The sequence below is a fragment of the Schistocerca serialis genome, chromosome 1 (genome assembly GCF_023864345.2).
Source record: "Schistocerca serialis cubense isolate TAMUIC-IGC-003099 chromosome 1, iqSchSeri2.2, whole genome shotgun sequence".
Taxonomy (NCBI): Eukaryota; Metazoa; Arthropoda; class Insecta; order Orthoptera; family Acrididae; genus Schistocerca; species Schistocerca serialis.
The window spans coordinates 799,356,136-799,380,268 of record NC_064638.1 but is presented as its reverse complement, the minus strand read 5'-3'; the positions used below and the strand labels follow the sequence as shown (position 1 = coordinate 799,380,268).

General features: G+C 42.5%; 1 protein-coding gene across 7 annotated transcripts in view; it reads left to right on the top strand.

Annotated features, from left to right (window-relative positions):
* The window catches only part of LOC126483868 (longitudinals lacking protein, isoforms H/M/V-like), a 155,820-nt gene that overhangs the window by 92,040 nt on the left and 39,647 nt on the right, over positions 1–24,133 (top strand). For all 7 annotated transcript variants that reach the window (XM_050107151.1, XM_050107143.1, XM_050107098.1 and 4 more), the window contains one exon: positions 12,910–12,967. In XM_050107151.1, coding sequence (XP_049963108.1) covers positions 12,910–12,967 — 58 coding nt within the window. The remainder of the gene's footprint in view (positions 1–12,909; positions 12,968–24,133) is intronic.

Sequence of the window (24,133 nt, the reverse complement as noted above, 5' to 3'; positions counted from 1 at the left end):
ACAGTATATGGAGACAAATCAGTACTCATTTGGGAGTGCATAATAAGTTGAGTTAGAATTACAGATGGGTGTTTCATTGAAGTAGCAATGGGCATGACATATCAATATACTGAAGGCAGACTTGTATGAACGCTAAAAAAAAAGTTATTAGATTCCCTCCTGTATACACTGTATAGAGGTGTTTTGAGTGTAAATGTGGATGAAAACATTTTCATTTTCTTACATGACAGTAATAATAAGAATAAGAATAATGTGGTTCCTATACAATAGTTCATGAAAAGCTAAAAACATTCCAGTCTCCTGATATATGTATGTTAAAAAATTTGCAAATCATGTTATAACCTTGCACCAAAAGCACTAATATTGCAAATAAAAAGACATGGTGAAGCCATGTCTAGAAACCTTGGAGAAAATATTGGCAGTAAAGATATCAAAAGTGATGGAATCAATTAATAAACACTCCCAAAAGAGCAATTTGTAAATGAGTTATAATTTCAGATTCCCCATCTTTTCCATGTGTTGTTTCAGGATGTCATCCCCTTTGTGTTTAGAAACTTTTTTTATTACCATTTTCTGTAGACATTCACTCAATGTTAACATGCATCTTCTCCATCTCTTCTACTAATGTGAAGGGCTATTAAAATATGTCTCCAACTTGGTTGTGCTTCTAAAATGAATATCTGCTTGAAGTTATGTTTTATTGTACATATTATTTCGTTTTTATACTTAGAAAAATACTATAGCATCTACAGTCTGTAGCAGACTAGCTTATTAACACAGCAGTTTGTCTCCTGATGAAGTTCCATAGCTGAAATATCAAGGTATACATTTAAAAACAGTGTGGCTGCTCAGAAGCTTAATAAGTTTGGCTGCCACTGATATACATAATTTTGAGACAATATCTTCCAAGAAATGTAGGAAATCTATTCTTGGAAGACAGAGTCTCAAAATTTCAGCAGTAAACCTTGCCATGTCAACACAATAATACCCTTGTGGTGTCAACTAAGACTTTGCTGCTGATCTCTGTAATGCTACCACTATTACACAATGATCCCCCTGAGCAAATATAACGCTGTTTCCTAACTCTTTTCCTTCCCCTCTCTTCCCCTCCCTCTCTTCCCCTCCCTCTCTTCCCCTCCCTCTCTTCCCCTCCCTCTCTTCCCCTCCCTCTCTTCCCCTCCCTCTCTTCCCCTCCCTCTCTTCCCCTCCCTCTCTTCCCCTCCCTCTCTTCCCCTCCCTCTCTTCCCCTCCCTCTCTTCCCCTCCCTCTCTTCCCCTCCCTCTCTTCCCCTCCCTCTCTTCCCCTCCCTCTCTTCCCCTCCCTCTCTTCCCCTCCCTCTCTTCCCCTCCCTCTCTTCCCCTCCCTCTCTTCCCCTCCCTCTCTTCCCCTCCCTCTCTTCCCCTCCCTCTCTTCCCCTCCCTCTCTTCCCCTCCCTCTCTTCCCCTCCCTCTCTTCCCCTCCCTCTCTTCCCCCTCCCTCTCTTCCCCTCCCTCTCTTCCCCCTCACTCTCTTCCCCTCACTCTCTTCCCCTCACTCTCTTCCCCTCACTCTCTTCCCCTCACTCTCTTCCCCTCACTCTCTCCCCCCGTCTCCCTCCCTCTGTCCCCCCGTCTCCCTCCCTCTGTCCCCCCGTCTCCCTCCCTCTGTCCCCCCGTCTCCCTCCCTCTGTCCCCCCGTCTCCCTCCCTCTGTCCCCCCGTCTCCCTCCCTCTGTCCCCCCGTCTCCCTCCCTCTGTCCCCCCGTCTCCCTCCCTCTGTCCCCCCGTCTCCCTCCCTCTGTCCCCCCGTCTCCCTCCCTCTGTCCCCCCGTCTCCCTCCCTCTGTCCCCCCGTCTCCCTCCCTCTGTCCCCCCGTCTCCCTCCCTCTGTCCCCCCGTCTCCCTCCCTCTGTCCCCCCGTCTCCCTCCCTCTGTCCCCCCGTCTCCCTCCCTCTGTCCCCCCGTCTCCCTCCCTCTGTCCCCCCGTCTCCCTCCCTCTGTCCCCCCGTCTCCCTCCCTCTGTCCCCCCGTCTCCCTCTCTCTGTCCCCCCGTCTCCCTCTCTCTGTCCCCCCGTCTCCCTCTCTCTGTCCCCCCGTCTCCCTCTCTCTGTCCCCCCGTCTCCCTCTCTCTGTCCCCCCGTCTCCCTCTCTCTGTCCCCCCCCGTCTCCCTCTCTCTGTCCCCCCCCCGTCTCCCTCTCTCTGTCCCCCCCCGTCTCCCTCTCTCTGTCCCCCCCCGTCTCCCTCTCTCTGTCCCCCCCCGTCTCCCTCTCTCTGTCCCCCCCCGTCTCCCTCTCTCTGTCCCCCCCCGTCTCCCTCTCTCTGTCCCCCCCCCCGTCTCCCTCTCTCTGTCCCCCCCCCGTCTCCCTCTCTCTGTCCCCCCCCCGTCTCCCTCTCTCTGTCCCCCCCCCGTCTCCCTCGCTCTGTCCCCCCCCCGTCTCCCTCGCTCTGTCCCCCCCCCGTCTCCCTCGCTCTGTCCCCCCCCGTCTCCCTCGCTCTGTCCCCCCCGTCCCCCTCGCTCTGTCCCCCCCCGTCCCCCTCGCTCTGTCCCCCCCCCGTCCCCCTCGCTCTGTCCCCCCCCCGTCCCCCTCGCTCTGTCCCCCCCCCGTCCCCCTCGCTCTGTCCCCCCCCGTCCCCCTCGCTCTGTCCCCCCCCGTCCCCCTCGCTGTCCCCCCCCCGTCCCCCTCGCTGTCCCCCCCCGTCCCCCTCGCTGTCCCCCCCGTCTCCCTCGCTGTCCCCCCCCCGTCTCCCTCGCTGTCCCCCCCCGTCTCCCTCGCTGTCCCCCCCCGTCTCCCTCGCTCTGTCCCCCCCCCGTCCCCCTCGCTCTGTCCCCCCCCGTCCCCCTCGCTCTGTCCCCCCCGTCCCCCTCGCTGTCCCCCCCCGTCCCCCTCGCTGTCCCCCCCGTCCCCCTCGCTGTCCCCCCCCGTCTCCCTCGCTGTCCCCCCCGTCTCCCTCGCTGTCCCCCCCGTCTCCCTCGCTGTCCCCCCCCGTCTCCCTCGCTGTCCCCCCCGTCTCCCTCGCTGTCCCCCCCGTCTCCCTCGCTGTCCCCCCCGTCTCCCTCGCTGTCCCCCCCGTCTCCCTCGCTGTCCCCCCCGTCTCCCTCGCTGTCCCCCCCCGTCTCCCTCGCTGTCCCCCCCCGTCTCCCTCGCTGTCCCCCCCGTCTCCCTCGCTGTCCCCCCCCGTCTCCCTCGCTGTCCCCCCCGTCTCCCTCGCTGTCCCCCCCGTCTCCCTCGCTGTCCCCCCCCGTCTCCCTCGCTCTGTCCCCCCCGTCTCCCTCGCTCTGTCCCCCCCGTCTCCCTCGCTCTGTCCCCCCCCGTCTCCCTCGCTCTGTCCCCCCCCCCCGTCTCCCTCGCTCTGTCCCCCCCCCCGTCTCCCTCGCTCTGTCCCCCCCCCCGTCTCCCTCGCTCTGTCCCCCCCCGTCCCCCTCGCTCTGTCCCCCCCCCGTCCCCCTCGCTCTGTCCCCCCCCGTCCCCCTCGCTCTGTCCCCCCCGTCCCCCTCGCTCTGTCCCCCCCGTCCCCCTCGCTCTGTCCCCCCCCGTCCCCCTCGCTCTGTCCCCCCCCGTCCCCCTCGCTCTGTCCCCCCCGTCCCCCTCGCTCTGTCCCCCCCCGTCCCCCTCGCTCTGTCCCCCCCCCCGTCCCCCTCGCTCTGTCCCCCCCCCGTCCCCCTCGCTCTGTCCCCCCCCGTCCCCCTCGCTCTGTCCCCCCCCCGTCCCCCTCGCTCTGTCCCCCCCCGTCCCCCTCGCTCTGTCCCCCCCGTCCCCCTCGCTCTGTCCCCCCCCGTCCCCCTCGCTCTGTCCCCCCCGTCCCCCTCGCTCTGTCCCCCCCGTCCCCCTCGCTCTGTCCCCCCCCCGTCCCCCTCGCTCTGTCCCCCCCCGTCCCCCTCTCTCTGTCCCCCCCCGTCCCCCTCGCTCTGTCCCCCCCCCCGTCCCCCTCGCTCTGTCCCCCCCCCCGTCCCCCTCGCTCTGTCCCCCCCCCCCGTCCCCCTCGCTCTGTCCCCCCCCCGTCCCCCTCGCTCTGTCCCCCCCCCCGTCTCCCTCGCTCTGTCCCCCCCCCCCCGTCTCCCTCGCTCTTTACCCCCCCGTCCCCCTCTTTACCCCCCCGTCCCCCTCTTTACCCCCCGTCCCCCTCTTTACCCCCCCGTCCCCCTCTCCGTGTCCACCCGTCCTCTCCCCCCGTCAGTGTCCACCACCCTCTCTCCCGCCTCTGTCCCCACCTGTCTGTGTCCACCCCTCTCTCTCCCGCCTCTGTCCCCACCCGTCCGTGTCCACCCCTCTCTCTCCCCTGCCTTTTTTTCTTATTTTTCCTACCTGTTACATTGTTAAGGGACAAAGACTGACTGAACAATATTCAAAAATGTGTTGAACAAATGTTTTTAGGCTATTATTTTATTAAAGGTTTTCATTTTCATAGGATTATGTCTTTAAATATCAGCCTGAAATCTGCTTTTCGTAATACTGGTTTTGTGGGGTCATACCACATTAGATCACTAAGGACAGGTACTATCAGATGTTTTATAGTCATTACTGTTCTAGTGATTTATCAAAGAGTAGTGGATCTTTTTACCTACTTAGGTGCCATATGTTACATTTATTTATGGTTAGGATCAACTGCCAGTCCTTGCACCAATTGTGAATCTGCAGGTATTCCTGCATTTTGGTACTGTCTTCTGGCATTGCAACCTTACTACGCCCAACAGAACCATCTTGAACAACGTCATGGTGTTTGACATTGTCCACTAGATCATTCACATATATTGAGGATCACGATAATAGTCATATATCACTTTCTTGAGGCACTACTGAAATTACTTTTACATATGTTTTGTTCCCTCAAGAAGGTGTCGGATTCTATCTCCTAGGAAGTCTCGAATTCCATCACAGTCTGTATTTAAGATTTTGTTACTATTCACTTCACCGTCAAGTGAAGATCAGTTTGTCATGTGCTTTGCTTTCAGAAGCTGCAGTGAAAATGAGGCTTTCAGGGGTTTCAGCAGCAGCTTGAGGTGCCCCAGCTTTTGCCACATGTGCCCCAACATCACCACAGGTTCATTCAGCAAGCTGAAGCCTGTAACCATTGGCCTAAACAACTTCTAGCTTTTTCCAGACTGTGGGCAATTCACCTACTATCTCCACAGAACAAGTTTACTGACTGCCTATTTCCAAATATGTAACACCATATAAAGCCATTGGGAATATGTGTACAAATCAGTCCAAGTAGATTGCAGCAAGAGGTCATATTGCTCAGCTGTGATGCTGCCCGTGGTATAAGTTTTTTCATCTTTTATTCGTCAGCTCTGCTGTCTTTTGGAATAGTAATGTATGCAACTTACAGTTCCCATTTCTCCCTGATTCTGATTTTTGGCTGTTGTGCTCCAGTGTTCAATCAATGGGATTCCTACAGTAGTCTGGCTTTTGGATTTTCTTGCACTGAAGATATTATTTCTAACATAAGTTTATCATTCATGCCACAGCTTTGCTTGTAATCTGTCTGTGTGACCTTTGCAACAACTCAGTTGTTGATCAGATTGTTCCCTCAGAGGTCTCTGTCTCATATAGTGTGCTACTCCATGTTTTTTCTTTTTCTTCCAATGTCTCCCCAACTTCCAGAAGCCTCTGGACATGTACAACCTGTCCATCACATGCAGAGATGTAAGACATGATTAATTATGAAGTGAAGTGTTTCATGTTTTTTTTAAGTTGTACAGTTTCACTTGTGTACAGTCCACAATGACTGCAGTGTACCTATATGGCCCAGATATTCATGGTTTTGGTGTTATTGCCACCATTCAGTTTGCATTTTGAAAATTTTTCTGCTCCTTTAGACATATTCTTTGCTGAACAGTTTTCACATGGTCAAATGTGATTTTGTCCAGTTGCAAAATGCCCATGTATTTGTAGAGTTGGTAGCACTTGATGGCTTCTCCATTTGTCATTGCTATGCCTTCCCTTTCTGTAATCTTCTATGTTTTTAGTGCCACTTGGTCATATTTTTCCTGGCTGAATTCCTTATTGATGCCAATGCTGAATGTCTGGGCTGTAATGATCAGTGACTGTGTTTTGACTTCCAGTTCTATGAACTATACACATACAGTGGATGAGATTTTCCACAAGTGTTAGGCCAATCTCTGGCCCACATATGTTTCCATTGTTATCATCAGTCGTAATGAGTCACGAAAGTGAGTCACCTTAGATGAGTGCTTTCTTGATGTTGAACAATCTGTAACTCCTTATTTCCAACAAAAGTTCAATCTTGTAGTGCTACACAGTATTTTCTGTAACATTCCTAATTTTTTCCTTACTCCATTGATTTCCAGGTATTTTGTTGTCCAACCATCAAGCAGCGAGTCATCCACTTTTGAAGTCGATGCACAGCACGTGAAGATTAGTTCTCTAGCTTTTGCAGTTTTCTAGAATAATTTTCCAATCAAAACCTGGTCTGTTGCATTTTTGCTTCTTTATTTGTTGCCTTTTTTTCCTCCACTTGCAGAGTATTAATTTCTTCAGAGTAGCCATTAGTTTTATCAGCTTATTGCTGGTCTACAACTTAAACATAGTGGGACCAGAATGAAAAATGCTCCTATCAAAGCACAAAAAAGGCAGATATGTCCTGGGCAGTGTTGGGGACTTAAAATATGGGAACTAGCATTCCGATTTATGTGGCAACTTCAAAGATATGTAAATCAAAACTTCTTGATATATTCACATTTTTTTATTTGTTAGTATTAGTACTCCTGTCATATAATATAATGCATCATATCAAGTAAAGTAACATGATGTTATGTCGTGTAACATGGCACATGCCATCATGTCGTTAGGGGCCCCAACTTATAAAAAATATTGGGGATCTTGCCCCGAGAAATTTTCTAAACTTTAGATGAAAAACAGCGAGTTTTAAAGTTTCTTAAGCATTTTAGAGTCATATGATCAACATTATAACTTCGAAAACTGGACTCTTGATGACTTGACACTTCAGGAAACTCGACAAGCCCAACACTTTTTTGGCTTTGAAAAAACAAACAAAACATGAACACACACGGTATTTTCGTAAAAAGCTAATTTAATTTACAGTAATAATCATGCTTATAGACTATTACAGAGAAGTGAGTATACAGCTCTGAAAAGACTGAAATTATATTTAAATAAATCCTAAACTATCATTAACAGAATAAAACATAAAATATTGTTGTTGCACACTAATAGCACTTTGATTAATAAGTGAAATAGGTAATTTAAGCTTACTATGAACCATGAACCATGGACCTTGCCGTTGGTGGGGAGGCTTGCGTGCCTCAGCGATACAGATAGCCGTACCGTAGGTGCAACCACAACGGAGGGGTATCTGTTGAGAGGCCAGACAAACGTGTGGTTCCTGAAGAGGGGCAGCAGCCTTTTCAGTAGTTGCAAGGGCAACAGTCTGGATGATTGACTGATCTGGCCTTGTAACAATAACCAAAACGGCCTTGCTGTGCTGGTACTGCGAACGGCTGAAAGCAAGGGGAAACTACAGCCGTAATTTTTCCCGAGGGCATGCAGCTTTACTGTATGATTACATGATGATGGCGTCCTCTTGGGTAAAATATTCCGGAGGTAAAATAGTCCCCCATTCGGATCTCCGGGCGGGGACTACTCAAGAGAACGTCATTATCAGGAGAAAGAAAACTGGCATTCTACGGATCGGAGCGTGGAATGTCAGATCCCTTAATCAGGCAGGTAGGTTAGAAAATTTAAAAAGGGAAATGGATAGGTTGAAGTTAGATATAGTGGGAATTAGTGAAGTTCGGTGGCAGGAGGAACAAGACATCTGGTCAGGCGACTACAGGGTTATAAACACAAAATCAAATAGGGGTAATGCAGGAGTAGGTTTAATAATGAATAGGAAAATAGGAATGCGGGTAAGCTACTACAAACAGCATAGTGAACGCATTATTGTGGCCAAGATAGATACGAAGCCCACGCCTACTACAGTAGTACAAGTTTATATGCCAACTAGCTCTGCAGATGACGAAGAAATTGAAGAAATGTATGATGAAATAAAAGAAATTATTCAGATTGTGAAGGGAGACAAAAATTTAATAGTCATGGGTGACTGGAATTCGAGTGTAGGAAAAGGGAGAGAAGGAAACATAGTAGGTGAATATGGATTGGGGGACAGAAATGAAAGAGGAAGCCGCCTGGTCGAATTTTGCACAGAGCACAATATAATCATAACTAACACTTGGTTTAAGAATCATGAAAGAAGGTTGTATACATGGAAGAACCCTGGAGATACTAAAAGGTATCAGATAGATTTTATAATGGTAAGACAGAGATTTAGGAACCAGGTTTTAAATTGTAAGACATTTCCAGGGGCAGATGTGGACTCTGACCACAATCTATTGGTTATGACCTGTAGATTAAAACTGAAGAAACTGCAAAAAGGTGGGAATTTAAGGAGATGGGACCTGGATAAACTAAAAGAACCAGAGGTTGTACAGAGATTCAGGGAGAGCATAAAGGAGCAATTGACAGGAATGGGGGAAATAAATACAGTAGAAGAAGAATGGGTAGCTTTGAGGGATGAAGTAGTGAAGGCAGCAGAGGATCAAGTAGGTAAAAAGACGAGGGCTAGTAGAAATCCTTGGGTAACAGAAGAAATATTGAATTTAATTGATGAAAGGAGAAAATATAAAAATGCAGTAAGTGAAACAGGCAAAAAGGAATACAAACGTCTCAAAAATGAGATCGACAGGAAGTGCAAAATGGCTAAGCAGGGATGGCTAGAGGACAAATGTAAGGATGTAGAGGCCTATCTCACTAGGGGTAAGATAGATACCGCCTACAGGAAAATTAAAGATACCTTTGGAGATAAGAGAACGACTTGTATGAATATCAAGAGCTCAGATGGAAACCCAGTTCTAAGCAAAGAAGGGAAAGCAGAAAGGTGGAAGGAGTATATAGAGGGTCTATACAAGGGCGATGTACTTGAGGACAATATTATGGAAATGGAAGAGGATGTAGATGAAGATGAAATGGGAGATATAATACTGCGTGAAGAGTTTGACAGAGCAGTGAAAGACCTGAGTCGAAACAAGGCCCCCGGAGTAGACAATATTCCATTGGAACTACTGACGGCCGTGGGAGAGCCAGTCCTGACAAAACTCTACCATCTGGTGAGCAAGATGTATGAAACAGGCGAAATACCCTCAGACTTCAAGAAGAATATAATAATTCCAATTCCAAAGAAAGCAGGTGTTGACAGATGTGAAAATTACCGAACTATCAGCTTAATAAGTCACAGCTGCAAAATACTAACACGAATTCTTTACAGACGAATGGAAAAACTAGTAGAAGCCAACCTCGGGGAAGATCAGTTTGGATTCCGTAGAAACACTGGAACACGTGAGGCAATACTGACCTTACGACTTATCTTAGAAGAAAGATTAAGGAAAGGCAAACCTACGTTTCTAGCATTTGTAGACTTAGAGAAAGCTTTTGACAATGTTGACTGGAATACTCTCTTTCAAATTCTAAAGGTGGCAGGGGTAAAATACAGGGAGCGAAAGGCTATTTACAATTTGTACAGAAACCAGATGGCAGTTATAAGAGTCGAGGGACATGAAAGGGAAGCAGTGGTTGGGAAGGGAGTAAGACAGGGTTGTAGCCTCTCCCCGATGTTGTTCAATCTGTATATTGAGCAAGCAGTAAAGGAAACAAAAGAAAAATTCGGAGTAGGTATTAAAATCCATGGAGAAGAAATAAAAACTTTGAGGTTCGCCGATGACATTGTAATTCTGTCAGAGACAGCAAAGGACTTGGAAGAGCAGTTGAATGGAATGGACAGTGTCTTGAAAGGAGGATATAAGATGAACATCAACAAAAGCAAAACAAGGATAATGGAATGTAGTCTAATTAAGTCGGGTGATGCTGAGGGAATTAGATTAGGAAATGAGGCAATTAAAGTAGTAAAGGAGTTTTGCTATTTGGGGAGCAAAATAACTGATGATGGTCGAAGTAGAGAGGATATAAAATGTAGGCTGGCAATGGCAAGGAAAGCGTTTCTGAAGAAGAGAAATTTGTTAACATCCAGTATTGATTTAAGTGTCAGGAAGTCATTTCTGAAAGTATTCGTATGGAGTGTAGCCATGTATGGAAGTGAAACATGGACGATAAATAGTTTGGACAAGAAGAGAATAGAAGCTTTCGAAATGTGGTGCTACAGAAGAATGCTGAAGATTAGATGGGTAGATCACATAACTAATGAGGAAGTATTGAATAGGATTGGGGAGAAGAGAAGTTTGTGGCACAACTTGACCAGAAGAAGGGATCGGTTGGTAGGACATGTTCTGAGGCATCAAGGGATCACCAATTTAGTATTGGAGGGCAGCGTGGAGGGTAAAAATCGTAGAGGGAGACCAAGAGATGAATACACTAAGCAGATTCAGAAGGATGTAGATTGCAGTAGGTACTGGGAGATGAAAAAGCTTGCACAGGATAGAGTAGCATGGAGAGCTGCATCAAACCAGTCTCAGGACTGAAGACCACCACAACAACAACAACATGAATAAGGTTCAGGGTTCATTAAATAAAAACAATATCTCAAAGTTAATGCTTTAATACAGTTAATAAAGTTAATACAGTATGTCTAATACTTTCAGTCAAAAAGTATGTAAACAGTGGGTTTTAATTGAGTCTTACATCCCAAAAATATTTAAGTATTTGAGAATAACTAATACTACAGTGATATAGTAATACATTACTAAACTAGTACTAATATTTCGAAACTGAAAATTTAACATTATGCATGTATTTAGTTCTCTATTTTATAAAGATCTTTAATATTGCTCTAAATGCCGTTATTATGGCTAGAGTGCCTTTAGAAAGGTGCAAATGTTGATCATGTGACTTGATTACTGAATATGAAGTCATTGATGAGGTCGAATATCTAAGTCATCCGAAACATCTCGGTGGGCATGAAAAACAGCCAAGTTGTTGAATCGCTTCTTCCCATTGTTAACCAGAGATATGACTTCAGACGTCTAAGGGCACTAAATGACCATTCTGCTGTTGCTGTTGTGATTGGAACTACTTGGAGAAGCTTAATGCACTTCACTACTTCACATAACATTTCTCCAACTGCAGGCTCTTCTGTAATGTACTTTCTTACATCACGCATGTTTTTTTAAGACCATTTGTTTTTTATTAGTGATATCGGCTAACATATTCAAGTGTAAGCGCAGTCTCTCAATTTTCTAGGTCATTTTTTAAAAACTCAGTTGATTTTTCCAGATTTTTCCAAATTTGTTTCATCTCTGTTTACTCAAAGCAAGCACTCTTGTTAAACTGCAATGACCTGTGTGACTCCAGTTTAAGCAAACTGATCAGTAATGCAAGGAAATAAGATTGCCATTTTTCTGACAATTACTTTAATTTTCTGCATGCTCATCGATAAAGCTTTAAATGGTCGCTCAAACAGTACAACATTTTGTATGTTGCTGGGCATAATTCTGATTTGGTATATACATTGTTTTGCATGTCGAAAGAGTTTTCAACAATTAAGTCACTAGTGAATAAAATCCTTAACGTATAAACAATGAAATGATAACCAACTATAATAACCAGATTTTTTAATTGTATCCAAATGCAGCACGTAAATACAGAGCATTTGTACAAAACGTAGTTTCATGTCTAGTTGCACGATTTTTTTGCTTGTAAAACCCGAATGATGAAATATATTTGCAAAAGCTTCTAATAATTATCTCAAGAACATGTTTTTTTATCGGCACTTGTATCTCTTTAAACCATGTCAGCAGATGTGATTCATGTAAAACTGGATTTTATACGCATTTTGTGTGCAACTTAGAACCACGGATAAAGCTTGCACAAAACAAGATGGCCATTACTTACGTGTATTTGTCTACTTTCTCACAAAATTTGAATCGATTTGCACAAGTTTGAAACATTGAAATAGCACGGGTGTAAAAAGACTCGCAAAATCTGAATGAAACTAGATGTTTCAAAGCAAGTTCTCAATTTTATCGTAAGATTGCATTCTTTATTTATTTGATTCACTTCAAACCGTTTCCACGCATTCAGTTCACATGGGAGTAAATTTTAAGTTTTCATATAGTTTGACTTTAAACCATCCTTTCTCAGCAATGGATAAATTATGTTTTCCCATTCCTGGCGTATAAGCAATGGCAGTGTAGTAACTACAGTGGTAGCTTGAACTAGCGACCGTAAACAACAGAAGTGCATTTGACTGATAAGTTGTGAGCATGCAGTGTTAAGTAGTGGGTGTGGGACCCTAGTGTGTGTGGTGTTGTTGTTGTGCAAATTGTAATTGTCACACATTGCAATGAAGCAACTAACTGAACATCTGTAAATTAGCAGTTCATAATGTTCTTTTGAATGTTTTGTAGAAGAGGAAAGTATGTGGGGAAGTTTATCCCTCACACCTTGCATCTCAAACAAAAATAAATGACGTTTAGATGCCTGCCACCACTTGATTGGTATAAAAAAGCAAGCAATTCTTTTCTGGATAAAGTCATCACAGGTGACGAGACTTGATATTATCACTGCGACTCTACCACAAAACAGCAAAGTGCATAATGAATCATCTGGTTCATAAAGACTGAAGAAAGTGCTAATATAATGTGAGAGTTAAACATCATACCAATGAAGGACTTTCCTAGCAGTTTCACATTGATGTATGAGCATTCTATGCCTTGTACTCAAATGTAAGGGGCTGTGTAGAATACCTGAAACAGTAAAATCACCATCTTAACTTTTTTGCTCTAATTTTTAATAGTCCCGTCTGGAAATGTTTTGGACTGACAGGGTACATCAAACACATCTGTTACCATTACTATGATTGAAGTCAAAACCATTAATTATTAATTTCTGTAGGATCAGATTTGACATATAGATATAAGAACGTGTTGTTTATATATTTTTCAGGAAAGTTTTGCTGAACCTGAGGAGAAAGAAAAGTTAAAGCCTACGTCATACTCAGATGGTAAGTGTAAGAAGTTTTCTTCTTTGAGAGTAGCTTGAATGTTTCAAAAAGTGGCCTGTATTTATGTCTGTATTTAATATTCCACTTAATATTAATTGAAAATTTTTATTTGCTAAAAAACTGTAACTCATATCTGTTAAATTTAAACATTTTTTACTATTCCTGTTTGGATTGCTAGTTTTATTATTGTTTCTGTTTTCATTGCTTTTTTTTTTAGGATTTATTGTATGATATTTAAACCTATCATTAGGTAACCATATGAGGGGCAAAATCCACAATTATTGCTTGCAGAAACTTGGAGAGAGTTTGGTGGGTGAGGTTTTAACTTTATAATTTTCATCTGTGATACTTAGCTTTGAAACTGGCATAATTTGGGATTGTTCCAAACAAGATTACAAAACTGAGAAATGAGTAGTAAGTAGATTGTTGCAGCCTTGAAAACTGAATGTTTCAGTATATTCTGAAAATATTAGATACATTATTTTTGAGTTTATTACAAGAAACAAAAATTATGAAAATTAAAAAAAATGTTATCTTCGATATTGACGAATGACTTTCCTAAATCTTAGAACTTAAAAATAAAGAGGAAATACAAAAACAAGTTATTTGGTTTTTAAAATATTTTTTACTCCGCCATAATTTATTTTCGTGTGGTAATCTCAATAACTGAGACACAAAGGCCAAAGCAGCATTCCTTCCATCACCATTGCTTTCCTTTCTGATGTGCTTACCAGTACCTTTTTACTCTGACTAGAAGAACTTCGAGATAGACGTGTGTATTATATGCCATTTTATTGCAAGCCATCTGTGTTCTATAATGTCTTTCCCCTCTCAATTTGCCCAGATGTTCACTCTTATAATTGTGTTTTTAGCCAAGTGATACACTTTGCCATTTATTTACCAGATTCTCAAATAAATGTCTAAAATACACACACTCCTCACACAAATGAATGGGGAAGAAACCCTTATAAGCGGTATAGTGGGAAGCACCCAATGCTATGCATTTCAGTGCCAAGTATACCTCTAGTCTAGATGGACGACTTGCCTTTTGAAAACTTGGGTGATGCTGAGAACTTAAACCAAACCAGTTAGTGTAGTCTGAATAAAAGTTGCTAACACCATAATTCATGCATGAAATTTCAAATTATTGATCTGAGTTCTGTTCCTCTCTCTGAAGTCAGAAGGCCTGCTGCTCTACACCTGTCTGTAATTCTCCATGCTGTTTCTTGTATATCCCTAGTTACCCTATTCCATGCGATTGAGCACTTGTGATGGTTCACCTTCTTTATTTATTTCATTGTTTGTTGTCCTCGGTGTCGATGTGATATTAGCTTAAAAATGGGTTGTGGAAGTACAACACTGACTACTTTAAATAATGTAGCCAACAGGTGCACAGTTGTGTTTCACAGTAGTTTACTTTCCCTGTTAACAACTGCCCAATAATACACAGTTATATATGGCCAGTGCACTATTATTTTAACTTTCCATAAGCCTCATTAGTAGTTTGCAGGCAAATCTCCACATGCTGCTACAATAGTTTCCTGTTGAACATATACGAGCAGTGAACATCTAACCACAAAGTTCACAGTTCTTGAAGAATAGAGAGGTATGTATGCAGCTTTAACACACGGCCTAATTGTGTTACACTTATTTCATGGATGCATTGTTGTTGATCTAACCAATACAGGTTCCTTGTCTGAAACTCGGCCGTGGACTGACTGTCTCAGCACCAAAAATTGGGCCCTTATATATCCTCATGATAGGAGGTGCTGAAACTATGCATTGTTCGAAGTTAAATTTACAGAAATTACAGTTAAAACTTAACTCATTAAATTAACTGAATACATCGAAAAATTCGTTCCTTTTAAAAGTTTCTTCTGTTACAAGATTTAGGCTGAATTATTTGTTTAAATGATGAAATTATCATATATCATTATGCAAACAATACTTTTGACAAAACTCCCTTAAGAATACCATTAGATGTTCCTCCAAATGCTTATAATTAGTAGAGAATTTATATTTGTTTATATGTCAACAATAGAATGAAACAATTACTGGTTTCACCTTATAACAAAAGATACCATCTAGGAATAGTCAAAATGAATCAGAGAATCAATTACCTACATAAAACTAAGCCCAAAATTAGATCTGGTGTTATAGTCTTCAAAACTAAGGGCCAACCTTTGTCTTTTATGAAAATGCATATTATACTAATGTATGTTAATGGTAAGTAGTTAAAAGTGAAAAAATGAATTTTAAGGTGGCAGATGGCAAAACAAAAGGGGAAGTAAAAAATCCCAGCTTGCTTCGTCACACGCTAAATCACAGAAAAGGCTTTACAATTATCCACAACTGACTGACAAAATGCTTTGAGCCCTACATATGGCAAACAGATCACAAAGTTAGAGATAACTGTCATTGTGGTTATTATAGTAGCATTAAAATTACTTGTTGACTTGACATTTCATACCTTGAAACAGAGTTTTTCCATTCATAACTTTAGTGTTATGCTTAAATTGTCCACTGTTTCCAATGTAACACAACAAAGCATCAGTGCACTTGAGTAGTGCACAGCAGCTGGCACTCTCAAAGCAAGTGTTATTTAGTAACTGGAATGCTGAGCCCTGCTTGCACTTTCTACCACTGCAACAGCTCATTCCTTGTTTCACCAAGCCTTAAACATTAGCCAACTGAGAGCCATTTTGGTAGTGCCATTGTGGCAGATGTCATGCTTTGAAAATGGTCTGCTGACTGTGAGCCTCAAAATTATTTTAGATTTGACACAGTAATACAGGAAAACATTGTTGTTACTTTGCATTATCGTGTCAACTATAATTAAGTGGCAAAGTACACTGTGGCATGCAGATCACGGTGTGCCACATTTTATTGGACTGCATTTTATTTGCTGATCAGCAGACTGCAGTGATTTGCCGGTGGATCTGCAGTCTATTTTGTGTAATCAAACAGATGTAGTTTGCGTTTTAAAGTTTTGTGAATTATCTCGTCTTTTTAACAAGATTTTGGGGAGATATTTTTAATGTGTCAACAGGGTGGCTGGCTCACCAAGCTTTTTGTAAGTGGTCAGCCAGTCTCATTTCCCTGTGTTGTTCTTTTAGCTCTTCTGTGTCTTGATTTCATTCTGTTTTTCTTTCTTGATTAGCTATCTTCCCTTCCCACTGGTTTTAGTGCATGTGAGAGTGCCTGTGCGATAGTGTGTGGTCATTTAGAGTGCATGCATGTACGACAATTTTAGTTCTTACCCACATTTGAGTGTTTTAATAAATGTCATGGTGCTGATAACCTTGCCATTGGGTGTTAGGCTGGGAAATATGTTCAGCTGCTCTGCAGTTTTCATTGGCCATGCTCAAAATCCACTTTAAGAAAAGGTTCAACATGTGTAAAGTAGAAGTACTCACAGCCTTAATGGGTACTGCAGCAGAAGAGATCACCTCACTTGCTTAGAATACCTAAATGCCGTTCACACAGTGCGGTACATGTATCCAACAGATGTGCCAGTCCTAGGTTACCTAGTCTACCTAAAAGTATTTGGATGAAGGTGTCCTTTTACTTTTTCAGTCAAGTCACATGCAAATATAGTGGAATCTCATTATTATGACCCCATTTAGCACAGCGGGCAGGCTGTATCATGGGAAGTCGGAGAAAATGCAGGATTTTTTTTTTGAATTCCAGGGTTTTTCCAGTTTCTTTAGTTTACAGTTAATGTTTTGTAATTTTGACTGGTAAGAACTGATACACTAGCAAAGAATTTTACTTTGGCCCGCCGCTGAAGAATACTGCAGCAATAAAACATAAATGAGAGAAGAACGCCAAAATAAAGCTTTAGTTGCTAAAAATTTGCACAATTTACAACAAAACACTGTGCACATGCAAGCATCTGCTGATAGCAAAATGTATCAAAGGCTTTAGGACGAAAACTATGCAAGACTGTATAACGACAGACTGCTGTTGATGAGTGTGGCACCACAACTAATTAAATTTCTAACAGGTGGAATGGTGGTTTGAGAAGTGCTTCATTGAAAGTAAATTTCCTTTTACGCAAGATGAAGGTGTTAAGTGTGAGAATGTCTGATGATGAATTTATCTGACAGTGTTTGACTCTCATTCAGAACTAATATTTTGAGGATCAGCCATTTATGCCATTATTTAAAATTTTACAGCACATTTGTGTTTATATATCTTAAAGGATAACACGCCAGAAAAGACCAGTATTATATGTGAAAGCTTAGCTTTTCTTGTAGCTATGCTGTATGTATATTAATTAAAACAATTAACTTTTCCTATATGTGTGTGTTTGTGCTACTTAAGTCATGTTACTATTGGCTGACTACATTTTGTGTTTTCTCCTCTGAATATGTGCTGTCATTCGCTGGCAAGATCACATGACATGAACTATGATTGACTGACAAAAGCACATCACACTCTCCATTTTAGTCCTTCAGAAACCAGAAGCTGTATTTGGTGGAATTCATATTTATATATTCGTAATACGAAAATATGCCACGTACATGTTGCTGCGCATCAAAGATCTTTCCAAAACACATTGTGTTTTCTGCTAGATTTTGTTGCCTAAAGTGCTGGGAAGTTCTATACCGATGTATAAAACCTATATCATTCAAAGGATTGATAAGTTTTACAGTTCTGAGGGAAAGTATGTTGTCACATAACTTGGAAAAAATCTACTTTCATCCAGGGTATAGTGTATTTTCACCCAAGAAAAAGATATTTTTAACTGGGAAATCTGGGATGCCCCACATTCAAATCAGTGATAGTCTGTCACTCAGTAAACCACCTTTAGCCGTAGGTGGCTCTGTGGAGGTGAGAGTATGTTCATGGTAATCACGTGCAGTAGCTTACACATGTGAAAACACTGTCTCTGTGATGTTGGAGAACCACCTTAGGCACTTCCGATCTCAGAAGCCCGAGTTTCTGTGTGATCTCTAATTTGCTTGCATCTTGCGCAAATTATCAACCTGTGTTCAAAGTCTATTCTGACGTTCTGCTATGTTCACTGCACTCCTTTAACAGACTGCTCAAGTATCATGCCTACACTATCGCCATATCTCACATCTAGCCGCAACATTTATGTGTCATATATGACACAAAGACAAATAGAACAATCCTTGCCATGACTTTTAACCACTGTTTACATTTGGTTCAGCTTATTATTTATTTCTTTATTTATCGTATGATGATGCAGAGCTTGACTTAAGTACATAATTTTAAGAGTATACAGTGTAAGAAATGACAAGCAAAATACAGGTACAGAATCAAATGTCCAAAGTATTATACTAAATTATGTACACATTACACAAGTTCTTAGATTTCTAAGTCCAATCTGTTGATCCAGTTGAGCCCTTCAGGTGATGCATGGTGGATGTCATTTATTGGTCCCCTGAAGGCTCGTTTCGGGCATTCACCAACAATGTGATTTATTGTTTGCAGGGCAGCTCCACAGTCACGATCTGGAGATGTTGCCCAGCCCCATTTGTGCTTTAGATATCCGCAGTTCCCTTGTCCTGTTCGGATGCGGTTGATAGTTCTCCACTGACGTCTGGGGAGTGTGAAACCTGGAACTCGCATGGAAGGCTTTTCAACCAGGTGACCGTTGAACACTGACAATTATTCCTATTGACTTCTCCATACTTCGTTGATGTTAAAGTCGGAGGCTTCAAGATGACGTGCAGTTCGCCAAGGTGGTTTTCTCGACTTCAGATGCTTATGTTCTGCTATTATCACTGTGTACGGGTAGCTGAGGGTTCTTCTGAATGTTTCTCCAGATCTTCAGGAGAGCATCTGATCTTCGTAGAGCTGGATGTTGGATGTTACTTAAAACTGGTAGCCATGCAGTTTGAGTGCTACATATGCAGCATTGTCTGGTTGAGTTGCACATCTGTCTTGCTACAGTGAGCACTGTTCATCCATGTCGGGCAACAGTATTCAGTGACAGAGTATGATAGTGCCAACGCAGTTGATCTTAGGGTTTGAGCACTGCAACCTCAGGAGGTACCAGCAAGCTTCTGAATGATATTATTACGGGTCTTCAATTTTTTGGCCATGTTGGAGAGATTTTGTCGGAAAGTTAGGGACCTATCAAGTGTCATTTCGAGGTACTTTGGAACTTTGGAGTGCTGCGGTACTGTAAGGTTTGTCCTTGGAGTTTAACTTCTGGTTTATAGTCAGAGTGTCTGTTCCGTATGTGGAATGCTGAAGTAACAGTTTCCTGAGGGTTTAGGCGGAGGCACCATTTCCTGAAGTGTGTGTCCAGGATTTCCATGTCGGCAGTGAATGTGCTTTCAGCAGTGGTGAAACTGGAGCTCTGGGCTGCCAACCAGATTTCATCAGCATATATGAATTTCCTTGAGGTTGTGGCTGGCAGGTCATAAAGGTACAAGTTGAAAAGGAGAGGGGCCAGTACAGATCCTTGAGGTAGTCCGTCACTTAATTTGAAGACTTTGCTTCTGTCGTTATCAGAGTAAATCTCGAAAAGTCTGTTGCGTAGCATCTTGCTAAGTAGGTTTGTGAGTTTCCAACACTGAATGATCTTCACAAATTTTAAGAGAAGGCCTTCTCGCCATACGGTGTCGTAGGCAGCAGATAGATCCAAGGAAGCAGCTATGCTTGCGCCTGTCTCCTCATATCCATTTTCAATACGGGTTGTTAATGCAAACACTTGGTCATTACAGCTTCTACCAGGCCTGAATCCAGCTTGTTCTATGGGTATTTGTTTATTAATTGTTTCATAGATCCAGTTGTAGATGAGTTGTTCAAGTAGTTTGTAAGTAACACTTAACAGGGCTATTGGGCAGTAACTTCCTACTTTTATTGGGTCTTTGTTCAGTTTAAGGATTGCTATTAGCTTGGTTTTCTTGAATAATGGTGGGAGATTTCCAGTGGAGAGAATGTCTGAGAAGAAGTTAGAAAGCCATATGATAGGTGCTGGTCCACAGTGTGTTAGAAATTAAGGGTACATCCCATCGAATCCAGCTGCCTTCCCAACTTTCATGTTTCTGATGGCGTCTCTTACTTCCTCTTCATCGAATGGATTGGAAAATTTAGAGGAATTTGGGGCTGCTCTTTTCTTGGCGTTGAGCTGGGTTTTGATTTCCCTTCTTGTGTGCTTATCAGGGTGTATCCGACCCGGGAGAAAACCGGGAATTTTTCGTTGTTTTAGTTTTCAGTTAAATTTTTGTAACTTTGACTGGTAAGAATTGATACTGTAACAAAGGATATTGCTGTATCCCGCTACTGCAGAAAAATAATGCAACAATAAAATGTGAACAAGGAGGAGGAAAAAAAAAACATAAGCTGCAAAGGAAATGTGCCATATACAACAACAAAATGCAGTGCTCATACAAGCGTTTGCCAACAGCAAAATGTGTCAAAGGCTTTAGGAAGACTATGCAATGCTTCATAACAACAAATTGCCTCCGATGAGCATGATGTCACAACTGTTTACATTAGATTCGTTTTAGCGCCAAATTCATATTCTTAAAGAGAAAAAAAACCATTTCACAAAGTACCTAGCATCCAGTGGATGTTGGTCTATTGAGTACTCACATGATTTTGATGCACGTCCCTGTTGGTTTTTGAACACACTCTTGATTTCTGAATGAATCGTAAGCCCCACACGGTAGCCGTGCGGTCAGAGGCAACTTGTCACGGTCCGCGCGGCTCCTCCCGTCAGAGGTTCGAATCCTCCCTCAGGCATAGGGTGTATGTGCTGTCCTTAGCATAAGTTAGTTTAAGTTATATTAAGTAGTGTAAGCCAAGTGACCGATGACATCAGCAGTTTGGTCCGACAGTAAAAAGAAGAAGAAGAAGAAGAATCGTAAGTTGATTTTTGAATGCGTGCATAGTGTACATTATGTCTCTGTCAGGGGAATCCTCGTCGCATCTAGAAATAAAGTTTCCTGCAGGCAATAGGGGACCTGGCTATACAAGCTGAGCGGAGTAAAGCCGAATGAGTGAACGCAAATCACACTCTGATTATGTTGTTGTTTGGGTTTGCGAACGATGAGCGTTGTTTGAATTACTAGGGAAATCCATAGATTCAGACTACCAGAGTGGAAGTAATCGACTAACAAGAATGACAGGTAAGAAAGCTTACATATTATCTTCTCGGTGTATCCAGGAAAATGAAATTTTCTCAGAAAATTTTTAGCCAGATCGCTACACTAGTAAGAGTCAGTTGTACAGTCCCCGTCTAGCAACCGCTTAAGTTCTATTCTGGAAGTACTGCGGAAAATGGTTTGTACGAACATAACAATGCCTAACCGGAGAATAATCAGGGATAACTAAACCCGTGATTCTGGCAGGGTTAGTGAAGTTAACCGGCGAATAAGTTTTGACAAAGGCAGAAATAGTTCCAGAATTAATCATGACAAGATTGTTTGTTAGAACGAGGAAGGAGAAGAAACAGGGATCACACAAATTAGGGAAGAATATGAGGATTCCAAATTTATATAAAAATCTCGTACTACTACTTTTCGATCTCACGCTCGAGAAACTGGAGCATATGAACGAAATGTGAAACTATTTTCTAACATAAAGCTTTTTGCTTTTAGTAGGCCTAATAGGCATTTTATGTTGGTCTTCTGAATTATATTCTGTCGTGTTATAAAAATGACAATTTGTGCGAAAACAGTCTCGTTTATTTGGTGTGTGCTACAATTTCTGTAGTGTTAGAAAGGCCTATTTTGTTTTTATCTAGCAGACAGTGACAAAATAGACGTAATGAGATCGAGAAACCACACCAGTCTTGGGTTCTATTTGTATTAACAGCTTACGCAGTATTAGACTGCGATATTTTGATTTTTCATGTAGCAAAACGTTCGACGAACTTTGATGAGGTAATAGATTCTTTCGCAGAAAGGAAAGCGCGCCATGTAAAACTGTAGCAAGATTAGAGAGAAAACAATGCTAGGCGCTAAGCATTGAAGTAATGTGTACTGTATTGCTTGTCTCTTGTCTTTATTGGTTTTATGTATCCTATATTTAATTTGATGTCACCCAAAACAGAAAGTTATTAGATAACAGGCAATAAAGAGTGCAAATTTTCTGAAAAGTTCTTGTTCTCCCATTTACAAATAATCCCATCTAGTATTAATTGCGAGTGGGTGTGGTTATTTTTTTTTAAAAAGAGGGACAGGATGTGAAACTGGGCGACTGGGAGCAGGAGAAGCATCACAGGACATTTTAATTTCCACTGTCCTGAATATAGTTTGATGGCATCCAATACAAAATATACACGTTTCAATTCCACGGTGCGAAATACAGTGACGTGTGATAGAAGAATACTGTGTGAAGAGGGGTAGCACTGCACTCTGGCACACTTAAGACCAAATAACATGTCTTACATTTCCATGAAAATATATGTTATATGTATCAGACCCTTCAGAAAGATGTGCCCTACAAAATAAACATGTTTTTGAAAATTCGATTTTTTTAAAATTTTTGACATATCTTAAATGCTCGAGGGATGGGGGCTGGGAGGGGGCAGGGGACGCCACTATCTTAGTATTGTCCTGGTTTGGAAATGTCGTAGATCCGAGGCTGATGCGCAGAGCAGTCTGAGTTAGAGTGGGGAAGTGTGTAGTCTCCACGTGACCCGTTTTTACATTTATTGATTTTGCTGTTTCCTCTTCATTTACTGCACTCACGTCAAATGATAACAAAATGGATTTCTGTGGCCGGGAACTATCAAGTTAATTAAAATACATTCATATAATTATGGAAGGCTAATATACGTTATTAGTTTCAGATTTTATTTTATTTTCACTTTTCTGACAGCCATGCATTAAACGCCTTGTAGAACAATTAAGTTATTTTTGTTGGTTTGCTAAAGAAATTTGGTTTTTATTAATCTTTTACGCTGAGGCAGTCAATGTGTTTGAAACAAAGTGTTTGGTTCCACACTGTTGGCTAATTTCAACTGCTTGCTGCATTTCAAGTGCATGTTTTCATCTTCTACCACGTGTGGCATTATGCCATAATAAAGAATCAAAAATGAGTTAATATAGTACTGGTACTCTTTAATCTTTAAGTATTGGTACTCTTTAATCTTTAAGTATTGAGTGACATATCTGGGTATGGGTGCTGTGAAGCTGAGTTGTGAAGCACAGATTAGGTGTATATCCTCTGTTCCAACGTCCTGAATGACGTAGGTGGATCCTTGGTATCAAAAACTACTTCCAAGTTTACGGTTTCCATCCATTCACAAAGAGCTTCACCATTACTGTCATTTTCACAATATCCCCATAGATTATGATGGCTGTTGAAGTTGCCCAGGAATAGAGATGGTAGATGAGAAGTAGGCCAGTTTACTCTGGGAGGCTTGTCAACATTGACTATTGTTACACTATAAATATTTGCTGAAATTGTGAAAATATCGTTTTTGCTGCTCACTGAAACTACCTGATAATTTTTCATATTATGCTTGACGTAAAGTGCAAGACCATATTTTAGGTGGCTATTTGAGGCTATTAGTTTATATCCTGGTATTTCCTCTCTGCTCCTTATCTGTTGATCGTCTGCTGTGTCTGTTTCTTGGAGTGCAATGACGTTGACTGCATGGTTTTTCGATAGTTTGGATAGATAGTCACATTTCGACCTGCTTATTCCTTCGATGTTAAGTTGGCATATACGAATAGATGGTCCAATTCTACGAACTTGTGTGTCCTGAGAAGGACTTTTTGGTTGTTTCTCTGCCTTCTATGACTGGGAGGCCTTTTCGGGCAGTTCAGTCTCATCCTGTTGTTACTCATTTAGCACCACCCAGGAGGCACATGTGACTTCGGGTATGTCATGGACGTGAGTAACCTTACCCCAATCTGGGTTAGTGAGCAGCTCATCCATAGTTGTACCTCATGTAGCAATCTCTTATGGGTACTACCTGCTGCACAGCTTGAATGGCTGCATTGGACACTGGAACCTATCCTGGAGAGTTCCAGTCGTTACATGTGCCTTGTGTATCCAAAAATATATTAAAATCCAGATGCAATAATAAAAATGATGATAGTGATGATGATTGATAGATAAATTGCTATTCACCACACAGAGGTGGTGTTGCGCTATAGACAGGCACATTGAAAAAATTCTGGTAAATATTATACGTTTCAGATGTAGAAAACATATGCTCGCATGTGC